The 27,107-nt window shown below is 34.7% G+C and overlaps 2 protein-coding genes and 1 long non-coding RNA gene across 4 annotated transcripts in view; 1 reads left to right on the top strand and 2 right to left on the bottom strand.

The window, feature by feature from the left end:
- The first annotated feature begins 329 nt into the window (after positions 1-329).
- Positions 330-27,107, top strand: part of LOC142339165 (uncharacterized) — a 204,828-nt gene continuing 178,050 nt past the window's right edge. The window contains exon 1 of the mRNA XM_075388959.1: positions 330-359. The gene's annotated coding sequence lies outside the window, so the exon portion shown is untranslated. The remainder of the gene's footprint in view (positions 360-27,107) is intronic.
- LOC142339166 (uncharacterized) overlaps positions 4,687-27,107 on the bottom strand; it is a 32,270-nt gene continuing 9,849 nt past the window's right edge. Inside the window, exon 2 of the mRNA XM_075388962.1 lies at positions 4,687-4,870. Coding sequence (XP_075245077.1) covers positions 4,856-4,870 — 15 coding nt within the window. The 3' untranslated portion in view covers positions 4,687-4,855. The remainder of the gene's footprint in view (positions 4,871-27,107) is intronic.
- On the bottom strand, positions 14,159-22,333 carry LOC142339168 (uncharacterized). 2 transcript variants are annotated; one of them, XR_012759011.1, is made up of 3 exons: positions 18,746-22,333; positions 17,584-18,116; positions 14,159-14,622 (listed from the first exon to the last, which is right to left on the bottom strand). It is a non-coding gene; the product is annotated as an uncharacterized LOC142339168 (long non-coding RNA). The 2 variants fall into 2 exon arrangements; XR_012759010.1 differs by lacking the exon at positions 18,746-22,333 and having other exon boundaries at positions 17,584-18,248.

Below are 27,107 nucleotides of genomic sequence, written 5' to 3'. Positions count from 1 at the left end.
TAACATCAAGAGAACCTTTCTTATTCCCCACAACTCGTCAGCCAATAGTTTTGCTGACTTATGCTTCTTTTAATGCAGACAAAGAACCCTCCAGATCAGTAAAAATTGAAACGAAAATCAACCTATTTTTGGCTGCGAATAAAACATCAACAAACTTAATTTAATAATTTTACAAAAAACAAAAATAAAGGAATAAATTTACAGTTAACTAGAAATCTGCAAAAGAATATTAATCAATATTAATAATAAAGGAATAAAGGAATAAATTTACAGTTAACTAGAAATCTGCAAAAGAATATTAATCATTATTAATAATAATTAATCATTAGCCTAATTGTTGTGATAAACTTATTAAATAGTTTAAGATGAGTTATGACCAAACCTGCAATGACGTCAATGGACAACCACCTGTTCTCCGGTACATGGATCGCACCCCCCTGATGAAGGCAAGTGCAAGCAAAAGAGGTTGCTCGGAACTGAGTCCACTTGAAGAAAGATCGATGGAAGAAGTCATTCAAAGCGCACTTGCAGCTCAAATGCCAAGTATTATTGCAGGCATTCAAGCAGAAGTTCGGAATTCGGTATCAGCAGCCATCAACGATGCAATTGCCAAGTTGAAAGATGAGTTCGCTCAAAAAATAACTGCAAGAAGAAAGATGTAACTTGAAGTCCCTATCTGAAGCCGAGCTACTGGAAAGTTACAACAGGCGTGATAACATCAAGATTATTGGACTGCCTGAGGTTATCAAGGATGATGGAAAACCTGAAGCGTACGCGGAGACTATCGAGGAAGTTGTTAAACTTGCGAACAAAATAGAAGTTAACGTGGATGAGCAGGACATTTCAATTGCACACAGGCTACCAAGTTCACAGAGAGGCAAGCGACCAATAATTGTCCGCTTCAACAGGCGCGTTTCAAAAATTGAGATGCTGAAGAAGAAGAGTTTGGAGAATCTCGACGGATACGCCAATGTTAAAGTCTTTGAAGATATTAGTCGTCCCAGTTTAGCATTTTTTAACCTAATGAAGCGCGATAATCGTATTGCAATGGTTTGGACCCGAGAAAGTAACATTTTTTTCCAATACAAGAATGAAAGATCTATTCAGAAGATAACGGGACTGTACGAAGGTGGTGATGAACTAGGCTATCAATTGCAAGATGTGAAAAACTGTTTTCATTTTCAGCGGCATTTCCGGCAGAGAAATGCACGGAGAGGGAACCTAAATCAGTTTTATCTTCATGTGCTAGATCCTATTTATCAATTTCCATACTAACTGTTAATGTTCGTTCTTTATAAAAACACTTAAATGATTTGGAGGCACTTGTTCATAGTCTTGAGTCTCCACCAAATTTTATATGTCTCACTGAAACTTGGTTGACTGAAAATGATGACATCGATTCCTTATTAGTTCCAGGCTATAATAATTATGCAATTAAGAATAGGAACACGCTTGGCGGAGGTGTAATGATTCAAATTAAGGATCCAATATTCTTGTTAGAAACACATTCAACAGATATGGATGAGACTCTTTTGGTCTCTCTTCAATACAATAAATATAGATTTAAATTGGCTACTATCTACAATCCACCAAGAACAAATAAATTAAAGTTCGTCGAAAAGCTGGATAAATTTTTGAATGATTTAACTTCCATAAATTGTCCTACCGTTATAACTGGAGATTTTAACATCGACACTCATGTGAAGAATCAATTACATTCGAATTATCTTTGCACGATATCTGCTATTGATTTTGTGATAGCTAATCTTGAAACTACCAGGGAAACTTCTACCTCCGCAACTTGTCTAGATCATTTTATATATAAAAATTTTGCCAGCCCTGAATTTAGTGTACTAACTCATGCAAACTTTTCAGATCATTATCCCATCCTAATGAAGTGGCCAATTAATGTTGATACTGAACAAAACTATTTGCCATTTAGAGACATAGAGACAAAGTTTTATAAAAGATCAAGAAAAACGGCCGAAATATTTGACTTAGACTGGAACCTAAGGAATCGGTGTAACTTTTTCGAATCTGATAGTACCAATGAGTTGTTCATCAAATTCAACAGCCTTTTCCTGGAAATCACTAACAAGTATGCCCCTCTTAAATGCTTGGCTGATAAAAAATCGAAAGTACCGAAATGGTTTACAAACACCCTTAAAAATTTGCGCTTCAAAAAAACCAAGCACATCGAAGTATGAAACAAAATCCGCATAACAATGAAGCAGCAAACAAATTCAAATTGTTACGCGACAAGTTTGGAAAAAGTGTTAAAAAAGCTAAGACAGATTTTTATGCACAAAAATTCGAATCATGTATTGGAGACTCAAGGCAAACATATAAGTTACTCAATGATATTAAAGGAACAACGCGAAAAAGTTCACAAGTCCCTGCGTTGAATTCATGCAATGCACGTTGCACTGATCCAAGCAGCGCTGACATTGCTGAGGAATTTAACACGTTCTTCACCAATGTTGGTCCGAAGTTGAAATACAACATTAAACACGTTCCTTTAACTAAGATGGACGAAGTTAATCACTCAATGTATCTAAAGCCAATAACCTGTGTCGAGGTTAGGGAAATCATTGATAATCTAGATGAAAAATTCTCATCTGGTGATGATGATATCTCAAATGTCATAGTCAAGTTATCATCAAATGTTACGATTCCATATCTAACCCAGATAATCAATTTATCTTTTGAAGAAGGAATATTTCCCGATGATCTGAAAAAGGCCAAAGTCATTCCTCTTCACAAGGATGGATCAAAACTTGATGAAAATAACTACAGACCAATTTCTCTACTAATTGTATGGAGTAAAATTATTGAACGTGCTTTGTTCATTCGCATATATGCTTACATGGAATATCATAAATTGTTTTTCAATAGGCAATTTGGATTTCGTACCAAACACAGCACAATTGACGCTCTAGTTGAATTAGTTGAAAAAATAAGATTGAACTGCCGAAATGTAAAAGCTATCAGTTTCTATCTTGATCTTAAAAAGCTTTTGATACCATTGAGCATGATATCTTATTGAAAAAGATCGAAAATACTGTCATCAGAGGCCCAGCTCTAAGTTGGGTAACAACATACTTAAAAGGGAGACAACAGCGGGTTATTGTAAATGGAGCTTGTTCATCGTGGAAATCCATTAGTTTGCAAATCTCTTGATGTTATATTGTTTGCGGACGATACAAATCTCACCGCAATCAACAAAGACGATAATTCAGCGCAAGAAGATCTGCAAAGCATCAATAATTGGTTGATTGCTAATAAGTTAATACTAAATATGGATAAAACAGTACAAATGAATATAAGGAATAAAAATAGTGCTTCCAAATCAGTGTTTAAGTTTGATGATGTTTCTATTGAAGTTCGTAATCTCTGTAAGTATCTCGGAATCTATGTAGATAGTAAATTAAGTTTTCAATCACATATAGAATATATTAAGAAAAGACTCTCAAAACAGTGTGGTATTATATGTAAGCTGCGTCACTATGTACCCCGTAAACAGCTAATTGATTACTATCGAAGCAATGTTAACCCAATAATTCAATACGGTATTTTGGTATATGGCTGTTGCAGTTACTCGTCGCTTCTACCTATCTACATTCTGCAGAAAAAATTTATTTAAATTCATTTAAATGTAAAATTCATTTACTTCAAGAAGAAGGTCAGATAGTTCTAGACATTTTTATCTCTAATAAATTACTAACAGTATTCGAGTTCCATGTTTATGAGCTGCTGAAATTTGTCCTGAAATCATTGAAAAAGATGCATAGCGAAAGCTATCTAAATGAACTCTTTGAATATGAGCATAGTACCAGAAACACCAGAAGGTCTACCAAAAACTACCTAAAGATACCCTCCTTCAAAACGCAGTTTGAGCGCTCCTCTATTTCATATCGTTGTGCAAAGCTATTTAACACGCTAAGAAAGAATGAAGTTCTAGCACCAAACATTGAAACCGAAATTTGGCAAAAAATATCGCTATTTTATCATAAATTTAAAGAAAGTTATTTACTAAACAATGAGGAGCTGGTATCCTATATTTTTAAATAGTTTATTCCGTATCCACCCTCAAAATATTTTTTCACCTATTTCTTTTCCATGAACTCTTGTCAAAAATTGTTGCGGCACTTACTTTGAGGCCTTGTGGTATTATTTTTGCACAATAACGAAGTCTACACATAGAAAATTGACGATAAAGAATCGAATTGCAGGAAAAAAAATTTTTGAATTTCTTTTTAAAAAATTTGCCAGGAATCAATGGCTCTCTCGTTAAGCGTAACACAGCATAGTGTTAGCGTTAGTTGGTAATGAGTCAAAAGAGAGAATCGTTTTGAGCTTGAAACCGCTTTTTTTTAAAAAAAAAAATTTCTGTTTTCGACATCAAAAAATTATTTCTTCTTATCGTTTTCTCTTCTAAGCTATTTAACTTTAGCCAGGGCAGATACTAGGTGGGCTTAATAGCCCCGTTTATCTGTCCTCTCCGGGATACCTTTGATATGTAACTAATTTCAATTGATATATATTATGAATTATATAATGTATTATGTAATTAATTAAATACTCATAATTTTTATGATAAAGGAGAAATTTATTCTTTCTTTCTTTCTTTCTATCATTATTCATTCTTTTCTTTATTACTTTAAATGCAAAGAGTATTTCCTCGGAATACTGGTCTCGTAATATATAATTCTCTTGTCATAAGAAATATTTCATAAATTCTTTCACATGCATGCTTAAAGCTTTGGTCTCTAAACCTTCTTTGATAAATTCCAGCTACCATGTCTGACTCCATCCTGATGTCTGACTAAACGATCGCCAAGGACGAATAGCTTCTTCAGACTCGAGGAGCCTGAATAAAAATCGAGTCTCACAAGCAAGTTAGAATTACGCTGCAGTGGCAGAAGCCCCAGAAGAAGCATTAAATTTTGCCCAAATATAGTGCTCCAAATTGCGCTCAGCCGCTATTATTACTTCTAAGTGAGACCAGGTTCTGATACCACTTTGTCACTTAGGAGCCTCAAGACAGTGGAAATCTTTTGATTACATTTGTAACGCCAATAACTTTGCATTCACTACAGCAACAACTTCAATATCGTTAAAAGACATCAGCTATAGCTCAAAATTTAATTCTCATTCAAAAAATACAACTTAAGATTCTAGGATTGGTTTATAATGAATGAAGATATGCGGTCTAAAGTATTTAGCACTACGTTGAATAGTTTCGCGCTCGGAATCAGGCCTAGTTTCAAGACGAATGAGCTTCACCCGCGCACTACCCTATTAACTGAAAAACAAACGTGCAAAACTTCATTCTGATGGTAAAATTTCGGATGTTGCATAGGGTCAATTTAATTATCCCCCCACAAATCCCATGTGTACAAAATTCAATCAAAAGTCTGCTGTGTCCACTTTATATTGGTTGCTTTTGGAACTTATGAGATTATGTTAGTTGGCTTTTAAAAGACAGTTTGAAATTTGCGATCTACCATCTCATACTAATTTAAGCCTACTCAAACAAAGATCTATTCCTTATCAATCGGCTATCACTTCAAAGCAATTAGAGCGGCATAAAACCCGAAGATAGTAAACCCAATGCAGACAAAGCAATTCCTTCCTAGGACGGATAAGAAAACGAAAAGAGAGGAAGTAACACAATAACATCTTAATGAGTTAATTTGATTGCTCAAATGCATTCCAAGGCTAAAATAGAAGAGACAAAGCATGGATAAACAAAAGAAACGGATATTGATCTCAATTGAAGCCAATTTGATCTTCCGTGTTAATTTCTGAAAACCAAGGTTACGATATAATATTTTAATGAACGACACCGCATTATCCTTTACCAAAAAGATAACAGCTAAATTTCAGAACAACACATTTGTCAGAGGCTGGTTTGCCACCCATTGACTCCTTTTGTAGCGGCACATCAGATCAAAAAATGTTCCGCTACAAAAAATCTGGCGAAACTAACTTATACCATTGGTACCAAAACCGTTGGTAGAAATATTTATACCATTGGTAGAAATATCTTATACCATTGGTACCAAAACCGTTGGTAGAAATATTTATACCATTGGTAGAAATATCTTATACCATTGGTACCAAAATATTGGTACAAAATTATTATTTCTCACCGAGTGTCACTTCCGCAAAATCTCAAAATCCTAGAACGTGAGAAAAACTTTTCCAAACTCGCGTTAATTAAAAAACGCATAAGCGAAATATTCAGGCAACGCGTATTTATCACAATTTTAAAGCAATTACAAATTGTTAAAATTAGTTAATTAAATATTGAACACAAAAATTTAATCTGACAAAAACATGGTAACAAAAAAATCCACAACGCCGAGAACCAAAGTTTATAATATAATTGTCCATTGCAGCAAGAACCTATAGCATACCAGTTTTGTAGAATATAGAACTCAGTAAAACTGCAACTATCACTGCCCGGATGGTTTCTTGGTTTAAAACATCGCTATGGCATTAACGCTTAAAAAACGGCTCTCGTTCGAGACCACGTGGCACAGAAAGTTCGATAGATCTCAGGTTTGTCAAAAAAAATCATTGTTGCGCGAGGAAAAGTTTTTGAGACCACTTTTGAGAAGCAATCTTGAGTACAAATGTTTCCAATGTAATAAACTCAGCTTAAGTTCAGAACCATCAATTTGATATATTGGTACAAAATTTGAAACCATGTGAATTGTTAATTAACCTTCAAAAAAAATCGCTCACGTCAATTTGATTATGAATTTTGATGACGTTTTAGCGTGAAGATTTAAAAAAATAAAAACAACGCTTCAGTCAGTTTACGCGCTATAAACTGCTAACAAGAGAGGATTGGACAAGATCTTCATGATAAGCTTCAGGATTCAGAGAAATTGAGAGATAATTCAGAGATTTTTCCTCTTTTTCAAAATAATTTGCTCTTATCTAAAGTATGTCATGGTGGTAAAATCATTACCATTCAGTTTGAATAAAGACACAGTTTAAAAAAAAATGAAAAAATTGCAGCGTAGAAGTTAGTCATTAAAAATTCAGCACAGCGAATTCCTGTAATTTTTACCTTTTGTTTAGTTTTAAGTTGTTTTATTTCAAGTACCCTATATCCAAAAAGTTGTGCGCTTTATCTCAATCAAACCAAACAAAGGTTCTTCCCAGACATTCTGTTCAATGTTCACGTGATGTATTGACGAAAACGTATTAAAAATTCTACATTTCTCTAAATAAAGTTCTCTTTGAAGAAAGCGTATAAAGTTTTCTACTTTCCATTAAATAAAAAGTTCCGTTTTTATATCAAATCTCTGAATATGTTGGATTCTGCACCTTATTAACTCGGTCAATTGTCATTGAAATTTTATTTAAAAAAGGACAAAACATTAATTTTCTCGCTTTTTACTATGCACTCGTAAATGAACAGCTTAAGAGACATTAATTTAAGATAGAGCAAACAGTAGAAACCGTATAGTTCCCTGTTTTAAAAATATCTGGTCTCAATAGCCAAAATTTGTATCCATCCGAACAATTGTGCTACTTCTGATGTATAAATATATTAGAATACATTTTTTTTCTTGAGAACAAGAAAACCAAACAATATTGAATTTTGATAATCTTTTTACTGGTTTCAACGGCCTCATGAACAAACTATCTTTTTAAAAATTACAGCCTCTGAATCGTAGACTATTGGATTCAACAGAAAAAGTATCAACTACATTCTCACTCTAAACTCGATTCAGGATACTCCAGTCCGAAAATTTTTTGGAAACGTAGCAAATCAGATTTTTTCTAGTTTTGCCGAAACTCACTATAACTCGTAGCCATGTCTTCCTCGTCAAAAACCAAACAACAGAACAGGAACGAAAAACAAACGATTTACTTTCTCAAATGCTTGCCTTCAGACATTTATTTGGATGCATGAACTGTGTTCATTTGGTCTCATATTAATTAGCGGTCATATTTAACAGAAATTTATGTTTTCACTTCAAATAAAAACGTAACGTTCTTTCAGTGAGCAAGAAAAATTTTTTCCTAAAATTATTTTCCTAAAATACTACCCAAACCATGTCCTCCAGTTAGTTGATCAGTGTTCTATTTGATTAAAGGTTTGTCATATGGCTCATTTTTAGAGTACATGTTAAAAGAACACAAAACTTTCATTTGAGAAAACAAAAAGAAGAAACACACTATCTTTTTCAACACTGCACCATTATTTTCACTTGATGCTTGCTTTATTTTAAATCAAAATTGATTGCAGCATCAAGAAACGAAACCTACCGGCGTGCATTAATTGATATAAAGAAAAGTAGTCTTACAGTTAGAAAAACTTTAAAATTTTTCTTCAATTTCTCGCAAAAATCTTGAAAAGCATTTTTTTTATTGGTTTGATTTAAATTGTTGGGCAAATTTTAAATTTGTCCGATTAAAAGACAGATGAAAAAATTGAAAATAATTGAACGTAAAATTAAATTGAAATAATTTTTTTGCCAAGAAGACCAATACTGGCTTTAATCTTCAACTCTAATTTTTGATCACCTCTTGTTATTCAGTAAAAGTTTTCAGCTATATCTTGGGTCCAACTGGCAGGTAAAAATTTTGATCAGGCATATTTTAAATGAGAAAGAACACGAATAAAAAAAATTACTCCGGCAAAAATTGATTGAATTTGAGCTGGCGAAACTGATCGTCAAAAGAACGTTTCCTCCGAGAACAAAGAAAAGCTTTTGACAAAATTGAGACGTATCTTGAAACATACTGTGCTACTCACAGTCTATCACGAGCCGTCTTCTTGTAGACTATCATAGGTATAAGCAATGCCTACCAACCATAATTACAAGATGTCACCCGATGTCAACATTTTTGACCAAGCCAAATAAACATTCCTAAAAAAGAGCTGAAGTGGTGCACATAACAATATTTTTTTGCATTTCAATAATATCAACACAATGAAAACGAAAACGCTTCCAAAGACCACCTCAAAAATGAGAACACGATTGTTCAATTACGATTACTGAAAAAAATCTATGGAATGCAATCCAAGGAAAACTTTCTTAAAGCTTCAAAAATATAAATTTATTATTAGACACGGCCCAATTTATTTCAAAGTTGCATTAACCGAGATATACAACGGAAATTGTGAAACAATTAGAAAAACATAACAATTCAAATATACATTGCTATCTCAAATATGGGCACGCAGATCTAAGGAACGGAGTTTTTTAAACAAAGAGTCCTTCTAAAAAGCGTTTGCATATATTCCTCGGACCTCTTTTCCGCAATCATTGGCCAGTAACTAAATAGACCCAAAAGACGTGAAGCAAAAAGAATTAATGCAAACTTGGTTATAAAAGAAGCAATAACAGCACTCTAAAAACGAGAAAAGGTTTGATGTATGCTATTCAAATTTTATTTTAAAAACAACATTACGGGCGATTAAGTCACTTAGACTTGAGCTCATCTTGCTTTTAATTTAGTTACTTCTTGAGCTTCTTCCGTCTGTCGTCAATTAAGTTAACAGTAGCTTACCTTTTATTAGTTTTGCATCGCTCACCGCAGTTCACGCGTTTATGCTCTCCGGCCAACTTCGTAAGAAAACACGTGTCGCATAAAATTATTAGCCAAAAATACAAGCAGCAATAAAATTGTTAGGTAGCCAGCAAATATCTTGGTGATATTCAAGTGAACATCCAAGACGGAACAAAATGGTGAATTCCTTTGAAGTGAAATTCGAGTTCAGAACAATCTGCAATTTCAAAACACAACCTGATGATTATTTCTGGGTTCCAAGCTCAGTTCATGTAATGGGCAGTAATAAAAATTTTCCAGGGTTCGTTGCCAAGTACTACATTCAGTCTCTAGACCCATAAATGTGGGGGCTATCGCACAATAAAACCCAACATGGATGAAGGAAATAGTCGGGAAGCGTGAATAAATTGTGGAAATTACAAGTGACGGATTAAGGACTTTGTTGGAAAGTCTAGCAAGAGCTCGAGAGAAAGAGCATACACAGCAAGAGCCAGAACGGGACAGTTCTAAGGAGGCGTTTTGATTTGACTAGAGCCAAACGTGCGCGGGCTAAGTCAGTAAGTTGGGATAGAAATGTAGCTGGGTTGGTATAGTTGGTAGTGGTATTTAATCCTGAATAGTCAAAAATCTTTGCCTAAATCCAAAATACATTTTGACAGACAACGTTGCCAACAAAAGGCAGCAAAATTGGTAAAGACAGATGAAAAAATTGCTTTAACCTTCAACTCTAATTTTTGATCACCTCTTGTTATTCAGTAAAAGTTTTCAGCTATATCTTGAGTCCAACTGGCAGGTAAAATTTTTGATCAGGCATTTTTTAAATGAGAAAGAACACGAATAAAAAAAAGTTGAGCTGGCGAAACTGATCGTCAAAAGAACGTTTACTCTGAGAACAAAGAAGGGCTTTTGACAAAATTGAGACGTATCTTGAAACATTCTGTGCTACTCACAGTCTATCACGAGCCGTCTTGTTGTAGAGTAACATAGGTATTAGCAATGCCTACCAAACATAATTACAAGATGTCACCCGATGTCAACATTTTTGACCAAGCCAAATAAACATTCCTAAAAAAGAGCTGAAGTGGTGCACATAACAATATTTTTTTTCATTTCAATAATATCAACACAATGAAAACGAAAACGCTTCCAAAGACCACCTCAAAAATGAGCACACGATTGTTCAATTACGATAACTGAAAAAAATCTATGAAATGCAATCCAATGAAAACTTTCTTAGAAGCCTCGAAAATACAAATTTATTATTAGACACGGCCCAATTTATTTCAAAGTTGCATTAACCGAGATATACAACGGAAATTGTGAAACAATTAGAAAAACATAACAATTCAAATACACATTGCTATCTCAAATATGGGCACGCAGATCTAAGGGACGGAGTTTTTTAAACAAGGAGTCCTTCTAAAAAGCGCTTGCATATATTGCTCGAACCTCTTTTCAGCAATCATTGGCCAGTAACTAGTTAGACCCAAAAAAGTGAAGCAAACAAAATTATTGCAAACTTGGTTATAAAAATAGCAATAACAGCACTTTAAAACCGAGAAAAGGTTTGATGTATGCAATTCAAATTTTAATTTAAAAACAACATTACGAGCGATTAAGTCACTTAGACTTGAGCTCATCTTGCTTTTAATTTAGTTACTTCTTGAGCTTCTTTCGTTTGTCGTCAATTTAGTTAACAGTAGCTTACCTTTTATTAGTTTTGCATCGCTCACAGCAGTTCACGCGTTTATGCTCTCCGGCCAACTTCGTAAGAAAACACGTGTCGCATAAAATTATTAGCCAAAAATACAAGCAGCAATAAAATTGTTAGGTAGCCAGCAAATATCTTGGTGATATTCAAGTGAACATCCAAGACGGAACAAAATGGTGAATTCCTTTGAAGTGAAATTCGAGTTCAGAACAATCTGCAATTTCAAAACACAACCTGATGATTATTTCTGGGTTCCAAGCTCAGTTCATGTAATGGGCAGTAATAAAAATTTGCCAGGGTTCGTTGCCAAGTACTACATTCAGTCTCTAGACCCATAAATGTGGGGGCTATCGCACAATAAAACCCAACATGGATGAAGGAAAAGGTCGGGAAGCGTGAATAAATTGTGGAAATTACAAGTGACGGATTAAGGACTTTGTTGGAAAGTCTGGCAAGAGCTCGAGAGAAAGAGCATACACAGCAAGAGCCAGAACGGGACAGTTCTAAGGAGGCGTTTTGATTTGACTAGAGCCAAACGTGCGCGGGGTAGGTCAGTAAGTTGGGGTAGAAATGTAGCTGGGTTGGTATAGTTGGTAGTGGTATTTAATCCTGAATAGTCAGGAATCTTTGCCTAAATCCAAAATGCATTTTGACAGACAACGTTGCCGACAAAAGGCAGCAAAATTGGTAAAGACAGATGAAAAAATTGCTTTAACCTTCAACTCTAATTTTTGATCACCTCTTGTTATTCAGTAAAAGTTTTCAGCTATATCTTGAGTCCAACTGGCAGGTAAAATTTTTGATCAGGCATTTTTTAAATGAGAAAGAACACGAATAAAAAAAAGTTGAGCTGGCGAAACTGATCGTCAAAAGAACGTTTACTCTGAGAACAAAGAAAAGCTTTTGACAAAATTGAGACGTATCTTGAAACATTCTGTGCTACTCACAGTCTATCACGAGCCGTCTTGTTGTAGAGTAACATAGGTATTAGCAATGCCTACCAAACATAATTACAAGATGTCTCCCGATGTCAACATTTTTGACCAAGCCAAATAAACATTCCTAAAAAAGAGCTGAAGTGGTGCACATAACAATATTTTTTTTTCATTTCAATAATATCAACACAATGAAAACGAAAACGCTTCCAAAGACCACCTCAAAAATGAGCACACGATTGTTCAATTACGATTACTGAAAAAAATCTATGAAATGCAATCCAATGAAAACTTTCTTAGAAGCTTCGAAAATATAAATTTATTATTAGACACGGCCCAATTTATTTCAAAGTTGCATTAACCGAGATATACAACGGAAATTGTGAAACAATTAGAAAAACATAACAATTCAAATACACATTGCTATCTCAAATATGGGCACGCAGATCTAAGGGACGGAGTTTTTTAAACAAGGAGTCCTTCTAAAAAGCGCTTGCATATATTGCTCGAACCTCTTTTCAGCAATCATTGGCCAGTAACTAGTTAGACCCAAAAAAGTGAAGCAAACAGAATTATTGCAAACTTGGTTATAAAAATAGCAATAACAGCACTTTAAAACCGAGAGAAGGTTTGATGTATGCTATTCAAATTTTAATTTAAAAACAACATTACGAGCGATTAAGTCACTTAGACTTGAGCTCATCTTGCTTTTAATTTAGTTACTTCTTGAGCTTCTTTCGTTTGTCGTCAATTTAGTTAACAGTAGCTTACCTTTTATTAGTTTTGCATCGCTCACCGCAGTTCACGCGTTTATGCTCTCCGGCCAACTTCGTAAGAAAACACGTGTCGCATAAAATTATTAGCCAAAAATACAAGCAGCAATAAAATTGTTAGGTAGCCAGCAAATATCTTGGTGATATTCAAGTGAACATCCAAGACGGAACAAAATGGTGAATTCCTTTGAAGTGAAATTCGAGTTCAGAACAATCTGCAATTTCAAAACACAACCTGATGATTATTTCTGGGTTCCAAGCTCAGTTCATGTAATGGGCAGTAATAAAAATTTGCCAGGGTTCGTTGCCAAGTACTACATTCAGTCTCTAGACCCATAAATGTGGGGGCTATCGCACAATAAAACCCAACATGGATGAAGGAAAAGGTCGGGAAGCGTGAATAAATTGTGGAAATTACAAGTGACGGATTAAGGACTTTGTTGGAAAGTCTGGCAAGAGCTCGAGAGAAAGAGCATACACAGCAAGAGCCAGAACGGGACAGTTCTAAGGAGGCGTTTTGATTTGACTAGAGCCAAACGTGCGCGGGGTAGGTCAGTAAGTTGGGGTAGAAATGTAGCTGGGTTGGTATAGTTGGTAGTGGTATTTAATCCTGAATAGTCAGGAATCTTTGCCTAAATCCAAAATGCATTTTGACAGACAACGTTGCCAACAAAAGGCAGCAAAATTGGTAACATTGGAATTATTTTAGAGTAATATATTTTGTGAGAAAGTGTTAAACTCGCTCGCTTGTCCGTTGGGAATGATTGGCGTGTGAAACAGGTAGATATAAATGGAAGAGAGTTGCAATTTAATTTAGCCAAAAACACAATGAGGAAAAAAGGGAAAGAAAGGAGGGTATGAATAGCGGAGCAATAAAACCTAGTCAAAAATCAGAGCAGAAAACACTGAAATACAACCATAACCACTAACGCCTGTCTTTCTTGTTTCATCTAAGACATCCAATATTCGAGCAGACTGAACAAGAATAGCCAAAGCATTTGAACATCAAAAATCACTAAATTTAAATAACAACCACGTAAAAAAAACTGCTGGTTTTTGTGACAAAAACAGCGATTGTATCAAGTATTTATTTCCTAGCCAATAAGGTGCTTTTACTTTATGATGTAGTTGTGAATAAAGGGGAATTGTATTTGCATCTTTAAGTAGGCGACAAATAATCCATAAAAATCACCATTAAATTACCATCAAACAATATATTTTATTAATGAACTCACAGAATAAGGTTCAATGAATCATACAAGCATCACTGCGTATTAATAAGCAAGCTTGTTCGCACAGAATAAGCACCAAATAAAGTGCTTTTCAAAACAGATCAAACAATGCAAACTACTTCTTCACTGGGAAAAGTAAACAATTTATTTGTTAGAGAGAGCATTTTAAAAACATCACAAGGAAGGCAAGCCTGCTTCATATACATGTAGTAAAGTGGTATAAGTAGAGAAAGAATCTTTATATTGAACAGAATAGTTTATGTTTAAAGTCCTGGCAGATGGTTCCAATGTCGTTACAGGAAGCTGACAGCTACATGTTCAGTCAGCCTACCTCGTTTTTAGCCGACTAGAAAGTTTCGAGGCTTCTGTGTGACCCCACAAGTACTCTCGCCGCTCCAAGTTTTTCACGAAATAGAGAGCTGATCTCAATTCTGAACAGGCAATTTGAATAAATTACCCATACTTAAAATCCAGATATAAAAAAATCAAAAAATGTTTTCTTTTTGGAAAGGGAAAAGGGTCCATTACCAGGAGACTTTTGGGAAAAAACCGTTTGGTAAATTTTTTTGTTGACACAGGCAATCTATAAATATCAGCAAACAAGTAAAGTGAATTACAGCGAGCATGATGACTCGTTATCTGACACTTGGTCAAGAAATTTTGTCTTGACCACAGAACAGATACTTTTTCAGAAAAGAGCCCCGAGCCTGGATTAAGAAAATAAACAATATCATTATCTGAACATTACAGCAGATTGAAAGCCTCAATCATACCAAAAACCACTCAATCACACCTCAATCATACCCCATTCATTCAATCATACCAAATTGAATGAATGCTAGAATTAATAAAATTAGAACAGAAGGAGCGCGTTAAAATTTAACTGCTTCGACAAAGTTGGGAGTGCAGATTTCGATTTCCTTGCCGCAACCTTCAAACTGAATTTATCAAAACAACGCCTCAGGAAAAGAGACAAACATTTGCAAATTAGGGCCCTTTGAAATGCGGTTTCTTAAATGAATTGATCATAATCGGTTGAAGTAGCATTCGGCTGTGTGATAAAAGTGACCGGAACTGACATTGAATCGGTGTTGGCTAACAGTGACGTGGTTTCAATTTTTCCTCCTTCCTTTCTCTACTCATAAAATTACAGACAACAGCAGCAATAGCCATCTCTCTGCTGTGTTGGAACACTCACAAAACACATCGCAAATACACCACCACAATTAGCTCTATCTCTTCTCTCTCCGTCTATCTATCTTATCATGTTCTTCAACTCTATCAACTACATCCTTGTACCTTTCCCCTTGGTCTATTCAAAGCCATCGCCCTCAGGGATAACTACTAAAATACCTATACATGTTGCAGGTGGGGTGTAAGGGGGGGGGGTAGTGCTTGTGTAGGTGGGTAGGCGAGGATAGGAGCAGCCCGTTTTTGTAACACTGCCAGTTGTGAAATTAGGCTTATGTCCTAGGGCAGCATATTCTCGAGACTGGTGGTGTGGGCGGGGGGGGGGGGGGGGGGGTTGCTTAAAAATTTGCAATTGATCTTCTGTCACAATCAAATGCAGACTTAATTTGTCAAATTGAGTCGTCAATTAAGGTTCGGCTTTGAAGCCTTAATCGATAGAACAAAGAATACAATCCTAAAATCCTAAACTATAACAGTGGTCATAAGCAATCAAACGAGTTCAGGTAATCAGACAAACAAGAACAATCTTAAGATATCCCTCACACTACTATACATACAGAATTTTTAAATGCAACTGAATCCGTATGTAAATACTCAGCCTTTCTCCTGCATTGCACGTTATTACTCCAAGACTTCGACATTTCATCGTCAAATTTCATCTGAACCGTTTAAACTTTTTTCAGTATTTTAGTTCTTTTTAAGAAGCTTTGTAAGAAACGGTGGAATGCCGCTTTGCTGAAACTCCGATCGCTACGAGCAAATTTTCTCTGAATGCTAGTACAGTCTGAGCTTTTCTTCGAACCTCTTCACATGTTCTCCGAAGATGAGCATGCTATCGATGACCATACCAATTATCTTGACCTCGCTTGTCAATGGTATTGTTGAGTTATTAATAGTGTGAACCAAACTTGGCCTCTTTGCTCTATGTTGCTCTAAGTAGACAAAATTCACAAAATCAAATTAATCAAAATCAGGGCACAAAAAATAATAAATTGCCTCGACTGATTTCTCTGCAGGTGCTAAGGTTTGAACAAAAACTAAACTTAACCAAGGAGCTTGACTTCAATTTTCCCACCAACATTTTATCCAGGATCTTAATCGACTCATTTACGGCCCATTTTTTAAATAATGAAAAATCTGGGGGTAATCTCGCAGAACATTGCATATTAGTTATCTTTTAAGGCATCCTAAGACGACGGTGGTCTTATAATGAACAACTGACAAAACAATCGTCTGTATTTAAGATGGTTATCAAGCGAACTCTTTGAAGGTTTGTCGTACAACGTAACCTCCCTGCCCCTGTTGAACATATAGTAGTCAGCATTAGTTTCCTTTATACCAACACTTTTAGAGAACAGTATTGAATTTTCAGACGAAAATTACGAAATGTTCTCTCGAATAATTAATCTAAGACAATACTCATTTTCCGATAGCACGCTTAGATCAGCCAGTAGACATTATAGATACCCAACAGCTGCAAAATTCTGTGTCTATAATTGAGTTGACTGGTTAAAAAGTAAAGATATAGGTGGTGTTATTTGCAGTAGTTAGTATTAGAATTGCTACAGTCCAACTGTTCACATCAAGTTTCACGCAACAACAGGTAATAGAACATTTCATTGCAAAATCCCAAAGATGGCGTTTATCTCTCAAGATTCTGGAAAGATTTCCAACGTTTTTCGAGTACCTCTCAAGACCTTAAAAAGAGATCAATTATTGCTTTTCTAATATGCTTACAGAGAAAATGGGACTATTTAATTTTACGGGAAAAGGGCCTTATTATAGTCATTTCCCCTTTTGAAAAGCATCATGAAACTCCAATGTGAGATTACGTATCAAAATCTTCACTGTTATATAATTTGAAATCTGCTTATATTTTGTTCTGTAACAGATAAAGATATCTACTAAAAATAAACCGATATCGTCTAAAGTAACTAAATCTAAAGACTATTTAACACGGTCAGAATGAGTTAAGTTTTCTAAAAGTGGTCAGTTCTAAACTAAAGTCAAACACCAACATAAAACATCGTTCTAAGTCACTGTATGTTAACATTAAATCGTGCATTGTTAGTTTACATTTCTCAATGTTTTCTAAAAACATTTTTTTTTGGTTCGTGACGTTGTCAGAGCATAATTAACAAAAATAGAAGAGGAAAGGTTAGTGAAGTATGAAGTATTATGAATGGAATCGGAGTACTTACAGTTGAATCCTCCTCCCGATAGTTGGGTGACACCAGCTTTGAGGAAGGGATCAGCCACGTGAAATGAAACAGTGGGGAAGCATTATTTATACTTTATTAGTTACGCTCCAAACATCCAACTACTGTCGTATTATTAATCCAAACCAAGGACAACAACCACCCGCACTCACAATCATAATATAACATCTATAAACGAGGCAATGAAAAACATTGGTATCTTGTTAATCAAACGGGTTTAGTATATTGTGTTTATAAATACCCTTATATAACGGTGGTCAGTGAATTCCTCAGAAGGTAAATTAGGATACTAATACACAGATAGCCACAAGAGCTAGAAAAGCCCGCGGAGGGATAGGAGGCCGCTATTATAATAGTAGGAGTAACAATACTGGGTGTGCTTTCGGGCTCTCCTAAAACAAGCGATAATCAATTGTTCATAAGGCAAAAGAGTAGGGAAAATAAAATAAAAATATAAAACAGAAGAGGGTTAGCTGGTAAGAGAGACGCACAGAATGGAGGATAAGAGAGGAAAACTGATTTGAACAGAGGGGTGGGGGGGGGGGGTAAGTTGGGAAAAGTAGATTAGAGTAGCTTTATTTAGAGTAAAAAGAAAGGCGAACGGACCGCTTCAAAATGAGAGCGAGAAGAGAGAGAGAGAGAGAGAGAGAGAGAGAGAGAGAGAGAGAGAGAGAGAGAGAGAGAGAGAGTGGGGGTTGATTTGTCAACGCAATACCCAAATCACATCCTTCTTTGCCCGGAAAGACAAAGGCTCACAACAACCTCTCAGCCACATGTTCAACTGGAGGAAAGACTTCAAAGCCGATAAAAACAACTTTGTTTTGCAAGAAAATAACTAGCTTTACTACTGAAGAATATTTTGACAAAGAAATCACAAAGAAATTTGACAGTTTACAAACCTATATATAAATACAATTTTTACGAGAGAAGATTGCATATAGTGTTTCAGTAGAATGCTTCTTTACAAACCTTCAATCTGCAATAAAAATTTACAATTTTTGGGCTTACAAAATTGGCAAGACAAAAAAAGGAACTATCAAAAGGGTACTTGAAATTAATTGGTCATTTCGAAAAACAACTCGTGCATTAAAGCATTAAGTACTTTAACGTAACGACTTTAAAACATCCAACTTTCGACAAAAACCTTCAAATTTATATAGCAACTTCAAACTGGGTAGAAAAAAGATTTGTTCAGGAAAGCGACCTATTTTCTGAAGGACTCGTAGGCAGTCTGTGTAGTGCCTAATAATAGGAAAGTACCCCAGAAAGCTTAAAAATGGACCGTTTAATCTCACAAGCGGGTCTATTTAAAGCCCTTTGGCAAAACAGCTCAGCGTGTAACTGGGCTCCAATTTTTCACCGCCCCATCTATTCAATTTGCCCAATTTTAATTCCCTTTTCGTGTCTTTTCCCTTCTTTTAAAATTTGCCCCGCGCAAACAAAGATATATGGGATCATTAACGGAGAGGACTGGTTCTGAAATGTAGCATCATAGCGACCTACCCTTGCATGTACTATCATAGCTCTCTTACTATTTCTTGCTATTTACTCTTGCATAATGCCCTAGTAGTGTACAGGGTAGTATGCTTGATCGCATTTCACTTCGTCGAAAATCAATAAAGTTACAACAAAAAGTGAACAAATTCGGAGGACAAAATAAATAAACTCCTCTATTGAAAAAACATCAATACTACAACTTAAAGGATTTCATTTCAACATCTGCTAACCACGATCATGCAGAATTTTTCGACTAAAACAAACAACTAATTTGTTTTCATTGACTTTGAAAAATTTAGCTACCATAATAGAGTGAGAAATTCTTGCGCCATGCTAGGAAAGACAGTCATAACTATAAGGGAAAATGAAATGAACATTAACACAGCGTCACTTATTTTCGAACTGTCGACGGTAAGATTTAAATCTAAAATTATGCTGAAAAAGCGTCTGCGATTTGCACCAATTTCGCTCAGTTTCGTTCTTACCTCAGATGCAAATGACTGCAACAAAGAATGCTCCCCGTTCACGTGGAAAAATTTCTGATTGTGGTGAATACGACGGAGAAAACGCACAAACCAGAGGCAAAATGTGAATAAATTAAATTTGTCCTCCCGCCCACCTCACCGCGTGAAATGATTGCTGAACAATGTTTTGTCTCACTTCTTAAATTCGACATGATATGGCACGCTGCAACCTTTTGTCTCAGCATTGCTAATCAAGGCCTCAGACACCAATTACTTAGAACGATCAATTGTCGCCAAATTAGACAGAAATTGATAGAAACAACACAGTGCCTAGATGCTTTACATTAATGCAAACTGAAGCATGCTAGTTTATTGATTGCGCAAAACACCTCTGCAAAAAATTAATTGGCTCAGCAGAATCTATTTTACAAAGGCAGAAAACAGGCATTAAATTAGCATTAACACTGTGCAAAACGAGGCCCAGTCATTGAATAGTACAATTTCAGATTCTTAATACTCTATATCAGCATATTCTGCATACTCATATGTCAGCATACTCATATACTAACCAATATCAGCAATGTAATTATCTCGACAGGTAACGCAAACCGCAAAAAGGAAAAGTTGGCGTTTCTAATCAAGATTTAGTCTTTGCACAATCTCTGAGCTATTTGAAAAACGTTTTTGAGCCACGCTATAACTGAAAAAACGTTTTTGAGCCACAGATTTTACTTAAGTCAATAAAATTCGTAAGAAAATTGACACATCAAAAATACTATCAAAGAAAATAAATCGGGATGCGGTGGCCATATTTCTTTTCAAACGTCTTCCACAGTTCCGAACAAAAAAATGTTTAAAAAAATGGAAAATCAATTATCTGGAAAGCGAGCAGTTCGAAAGGAACACTCTTGCAACAACGACCGAGAAACTATTAAGAAGAAACCAGCATTATATAGAAAAGCGCTAAAGAATAAAGAGATTTTTTGGGATACAGAAAAAATGAATAACTGATTCTTGTCTACACATTATTAAACACAGTAGCCTTGGGGCAATGGCAGCAATGAGAACAACAGAAGGGAAGACAAATTATTCAGACTGAGCACAGATCACTTTTTGTTCCGACCCTCTTGAGGGGGGAGGAACTATATACTCAAATGGTTTTTTTTGTTCAGTCAGACAGAGTTGTGAGTGGTATCATTAAAAAGCCCCTCCATCGTAGAATATGGAATTAAAAAGATTTTTTCGAATTTCTTATTTTACAGGGAGTTATCGATAGTTGAAGTTCTGTGAATAATTGACGGAATTCCGATGATTTGATTCACATTTTCCGAATTTCGCCTAAAATTTCGTGAATTTTGCTAAAAATTGTAAAAACAGTTTACAATAGTACTGTGAATTTTAATTTTAAAGACAGAAAAAGCAGTGTTTACAATCTTCATTTAATTTTTCTGGCCAAAATGTTGGCTAAATATTTCAAAATTCAGTCTTTTTTATCAAAAATTGCCTGAAATAAGCTTCTTTAGTCCACACCCCCCAAAAACAACAAACACAATCCTTGTGAACTACAAAGGCAGCTAGTTTTATTTCCACTTCCAGTGAGGGTAGTCCAGAATCAAATTTTGCCGTTTTTTGCTAACTTTACTCTATGATAACCAAATCCGCAGCTTTTATTTTTGATCTTTTAACTAACAAATTATCTAGATCTAAAGCATTCGAAACAATTGAGTGCTATAAATGGACAAACAGCAGTCGCGGGGTTGGTTTTGATGCAATCTTGGACTGTTACAATCGATAAAAAATTTGGATATTAATCAGTCGGTCTTTTTAAAAAAAATTTAGAAGCTTTTTATGTTAATTAAAGAACAGAACAATTCACATCAAAGCTCACTGTTGATAGGTCCAAATCGCATTCTAATCAAATCCAAATTATTACATCTATTATCTTTACTTGAAAGATGATGTTCCTTTTGACTGTTAAAAATGTTTGCTTTTTTAATGAACAATTGCTTATTGGACTTTGCCAAGATTTTTCACTTAATTTGGTCAACTTGTAGCTTAGTGTCAGCAAAGAAAGAATGAATATTCATTCTCTTCTTTCTACTGAATTAAATTTAAATTTTTTTTTTTGGGTTTCACCGTTAACTTATTTTTTTGGCTTTGAAACTCTTCGATATTTTTTTAATTTTTTTAAATTTTGTATTGGCCAATTTTTCACGTTTCTTTCTCGTTTTTTCAAATTATCATATTATTGACAGTTCACATTGTGCATTATTGCCGTTCAAATTAAGGCACAATTGAACATATAAAAGAATGAATATTCATTCTCTTCTTTCTACAGAATTAAATTTTAAAACTTTTTTGGGTTTTATGCGTTAACTTATTGTTTTCTGGCTTTGATACTTTTCGATATTTTTTTTAATTTTACGTATTGGCCAATTTTTCAAGTTTTTTCTCGTTCTTTCACATTATCATATTATTGACAGTTCACATATTGCATTATTGACGTTCAAATTAAGGCACAATTGAACATATAAAAGCCTTGAAAGGCATATAATATGGTTTTAACGGCTTCGACACCCCTTTCTCGAAGAAATTAAGTTAAAATTTTACAAATGTCTTTAATTGTCGTTTTACTTTGTCTTCTTAGTCGTATGAAACTACCTGGATAATGACAGGTCTCATTGAAATTTCAAGAAGGAAAAAATGAGCCCTTGTTCTGATTTGAGAAGATAGCTGATGGCCTTCATGACTTGAAAACAATTGTTCTCAAAAATAAAAATTCGTTTTAACGCTCTTTAACATCTCATTTTCGTTGTCTTCCGGCTATTTGTTACCTAGTCTCGTTAATTACAGGTCAAATATGCCATTATTGTTGTCGAGGGAAAGTGCAAGTGTAAAAAATCTTTTTTAAAGAATTCGTTATGAATTTACTGGATTCGACACGGGCTTTTCGCACAAAAACAGACTAATTCTTGATTTTTGGCTATTTTTAACACTTTTTTTGTAGACGTAAGACATATTCTGACTTATGACAGGTCTCAAGAGCTTCCTTTGGACGAATAGGCGAACCTACCTAATTGTTTCATTTTGTAGCTAATGGCTTTCATGACTTTGAAATTAATTGTTTTCAAAAAAAAGCAAGTGCTAATTAATTTAGCCCTTTTTCTCTTTTTACTTGTTACCTATTCTCCCTAATGAGAAGTCCGATACCAGATTTTTGGCGTTTGAGGAAGGCTCAATCGCACATATTTTGAGGGGCCAAATATGGCTTTCCGGCTTCTCGAAAGTTTTAATTGATTTTTTTGTTCTCTTTTTGTTGTTCTTTTTGTAACCGCTTAAGAAATTGATTATTGACAGATCTTTTTGTCCTCCTACAGACGCGTGTGTGCTCGTAAACATATATGATGTTTTCAATTGCTATCTAATGGTTTTCCTTATTTTGAAATTCATTGTATTTAAAAGTTTAAGCCAATTTGTTTTTTGTTCTGTTTTGTCTAATTGCTACCGAACATTTTTATTGAGTGGTCCCATATCTTTTCTAGTGAAATAAAAGTTATTTGTTTATTTTCACTTTTATCGCATGCTATTTTGAGCTTGTTAGTAAGTTTTTTTTAACATGGACATAAAGTTTTGGTTGTAATTAATGTTTTTTGTTATTGTTGTTTGATTTTGTTGTTCGTCTTGACTTGCTTCCTATATAATGACTGATATCATGAATCTAATGTAGCATTTTTTACTCTACTGAGTTATTTGCGTTGGAGGCGATTTTTGTTCATACACATTTTTTTTGAAAAATACTTGAATTTTTGGGGTTTTCTATCTGTTCCTCATTTGGTAGACATTTATGCCAAAAATGTGGATAAGCGGGGTCGAAATTTTATGTGCAAACGCACATTACCGAGCCTCCTTGTTTAATATATACAACAGAAGATAAATTTCATTTTGAAAACTCTCCCTTGACAAAAATATCTAGATGAAATCAGAATGGACCACTGAAGCACTCATCCGCAACATTAAATACTGTATATTTAAACATTTTAGAACTAAAACTTTATTTCCATAATTGGCTAGTTATCAGCATCGTTGATATCAACTAAAAGGGAACGGTCAACATTTTCGTAAAATTTATACGAATTCAACAAGTTCATGACAAGTTTGAAATACTGCAACTTTTAACTCAAAATCAGTGGAAACCGAAATTTCAAGAACAATTTAAGTATTTACGTAGAAAGTAATTTAAAAATGCTATTAGGTTAAAACATAAAACAACAAATATCGGACACACACACTCCACGGTGGATTGGATGTTAGCGGTTCGGAACTCCTTTCATTCCGAAATAAATTTTATTGCCAAAAGTTATTGTTAACGATGGAGTATTCAATGAGTTCTCTATAGTGGTTATCAACGATGCTGATAACTTGCCAATTATGAAAAATAAAGTTAACACTATCTATACCACTATTCTATACCGGCTTTGATACTCCATCGTTTACAATACCTTTTATTTTAGCAATAAAAATTATTTCGGAATGAAAGAATTGAGAAGTCAAGCGTAAAAAAGTTACTTGAAATCGAAAAATGTTATAGAACAAGAGGTCAGAATCGGTCAAGCAAAAATTTTGCATAAAAAATAATTGCTTCAAACTCCGTTCACTTTCACTTATCACTTTCCTTTCTGTATCTAATGTCATTCAAAATTAGTAAATCCAACTGGGTTAACTAAGTTGCTTTTCCTTTGATGAAACGCTGTTTCAAAATATCTCGAGTTATGGCTATTGGATGCCACATAATAGGTTTCTACTGTAAGTTATTGCAACTCAAAAGAATAAAAAAAACGTCTATTTTTACGAACAAAAATTGTGTTTTAACTTGAAGATTTAATTCAACAATAGTTTCCTCTTGTTTTGTGTTAACATAACTGAATTTAATGCCAAAGTTTTGAATGTCCAAAATAACCAAAAAAAATCAACATAAGTTTTAAATTTCCGAATCCTTCCGCATTTAAAAAATTTTTTTTTAAAGCTGCGCCATTCTTAATTGAATTATGTAGTTGCTGAAAGACGTTGTTGCTAACTTAAAATGGAGCTCCAAAGGCATTGTTTGATAAGACACATTTTAAAAAATGTTACAGACCTTACGCTATAGTCTCAAAAAGACTTTTAAACCAGAAGAATTTCAGAATTTTCTGGTACATGAAAGAATGTGTGATAAGAAGCCACGGCTCTAATCTCTTCATTTCTGATGAATTGGAACAAATTTTTAAACATAATGCAATGAAAGAACGAACTAACGTCGAACGAATTGCTCTTGAACGTCTGGCTGGGGCCCAATTCTCTTGTAGCCTGCCGTAGTCAGAAGAACGCGGCTTGTAAACAGGAGGGGCAATCAAGTTTCAATAGGGGTTATGCAGACCAATGTCAACAGTTAAGTGAAAAACGGAACAAACTTCTGGCGTTTCATTTAAGTTTGAAGGGTAGGCTTGAGCCAATTGAGCTCCGCTGCTTAAATTCATGACTTACAGAACAATTTAGATCACGCAAAAATTCAAGGACGAAGAAGCCACTTCAAACCTCAAAACGGTCAAGCAAAAATTTTGCATAAAACATCAAGAAAACATGAAGGACGTTTTCCGAGCATATACGAGTACCTTCAGAAGATAACCCACTGAAAAAGGGGGAACAAATGATTTCATTTCCAACGGTTCCATCTGGGGTTCATCCCGTCCCAGACTTAACTTCATTTCAGATAATAAACTTAAGTCTGACATTCGTCAAATGGATTAGAACCGTGTTCTGGTCAGTCTGTGAGGTGTTCTGGAGGTATTTTACGTTGCTAAAAACGATTTCCAACCGCATTGTACAATGCGATGCTACACAAAGCAGAACTGAACTGGACGTAAAAATCAAAAGTTAAATCCGTTTTTAACATTCTTTATTACCAACCTAATCTGAAAATGATCAATGTTTTGCCAAATTGTTGTCCTTCCAGATAATTTATGACATCATTGGGATTTATTAATGTCACATTTGTGTCGCATTATTTATTGTCGCCTGTTCATATTATCTGGTAAAAATCCAATTGCAGATGAAATCTAAAAATCCATGGGTTTAATTATTTTAGACAATTTATAAGCGCCGATTGACCACGTCAAAAAGAGGGGTACTTTGTCAGAAAGAATTTTCACACTTAGTTACCCACTTGGTAACATCTTTTCAAAGCTTTAGAAGTGTTTGCTTAGGATTATGGAGCTAATGCTGCCGAGTACAATCTTTAAGCTAATTTTCTGGCACTGACGGATAGCCATACAACTTTTAAATTACTATTTTTTAGTTTCTGAATGTGATCAGAAGACATCATCCATAGAACCTTGACATCATCCATATTAACTGTTGTCAAACCTTGACTTTTAGATGAAATAAATGGAAACATTTTGATAGTTTGTTTGATTCATTAGGCACGAGCGGTTTGACATCAATAACTGAGTATAATGTTGAAAGCTGTAATTCTGATAAATTTATGTTATTATTTTTTGACGAGGCAAACAGTGGTTTTAAACTTTCCCACGCCACTGAGCCTCACTTACAATTCTAAATTAAAAAAACTTGATTTGTGTTTGATAAAAGTTGACCTGCTGAAAGTTTTCGGCTTTGTATGTTTTTTCTCATCTGGGCTCTTTTTCCTTCTATATGTTCACATACTTATGTTAATTCACGGGGATGTTGAAAGAAACCCAGGGCCTTTGGAAACCTTAAATAGTATACACACAAAATGTAAAAAATGGCCCATGCAGCTGAAAATTGTGCATGCTAACTGTCAAAGTATCCAGAAAAAACAGCTACAGTTGAAGAGTTTACTCAATGACATCGGTCCAAATTGTATTTACGGTTTAACAGAAACCTGGTTGACCAGTATTGATAGTAATAGTTTTTATAACCCTAATCCCTATCAGTTTGATATCCACAGATGTGATCGACAGGATAAAAAAGGAGGAGGATTGTTATTATTAGTACCCAAATTTTGCAATTCGAAAATCAGGAAAGACCTTAACAACATGTCCAAAATTTTTGAAAGTTTATGGGTTGAATGCAAATTATCCTCTCACAAAAGTATCTTGATTAATATTTCTTACAATCCAAATAAACAATTTTGTTCACAGTTTTTGGATGAATTGGCTTTATGCATCGATAAGGCTTCCACTGAAAATAAATCAATATGCCTAATAGGAGATTACAACATTAATTACTTGAACAACAAAGAAAAACAGAAACTGGATACAATTATTCTACCTTACGACTTGCACTTGATGAATTCAAGAACTGCAACCAGGCACCAGAACGGTAGCTGCAGTTTATTAGATTATATCATAACTGATAATGGGCTGAGAGGGAAATACTATTATGTATTCGACTCTCCTATCAAAAGCGATCATCTTGCACAAATTCTATTCACTGATTTCACGCTGACTCAAAAACAAAAACCACTCAGGAAACTGATATTTGATAAGCGTAATTATGATCCCCACAAATTCAGAAATTCTTTAAATT

This window comes from Convolutriloba macropyga, chromosome 5, assembly GCF_964194025.1.
Source record: "Convolutriloba macropyga chromosome 5, txConMacr16.3, whole genome shotgun sequence".
In the NCBI taxonomy this organism is placed as follows: Eukaryota; Metazoa; Xenacoelomorpha; order Acoela; family Convolutidae; genus Convolutriloba; species Convolutriloba macropyga.
Note: the sequence above shows the minus strand (reverse complement) of the source record. Positions and strands in the feature narration are given on the sequence as shown.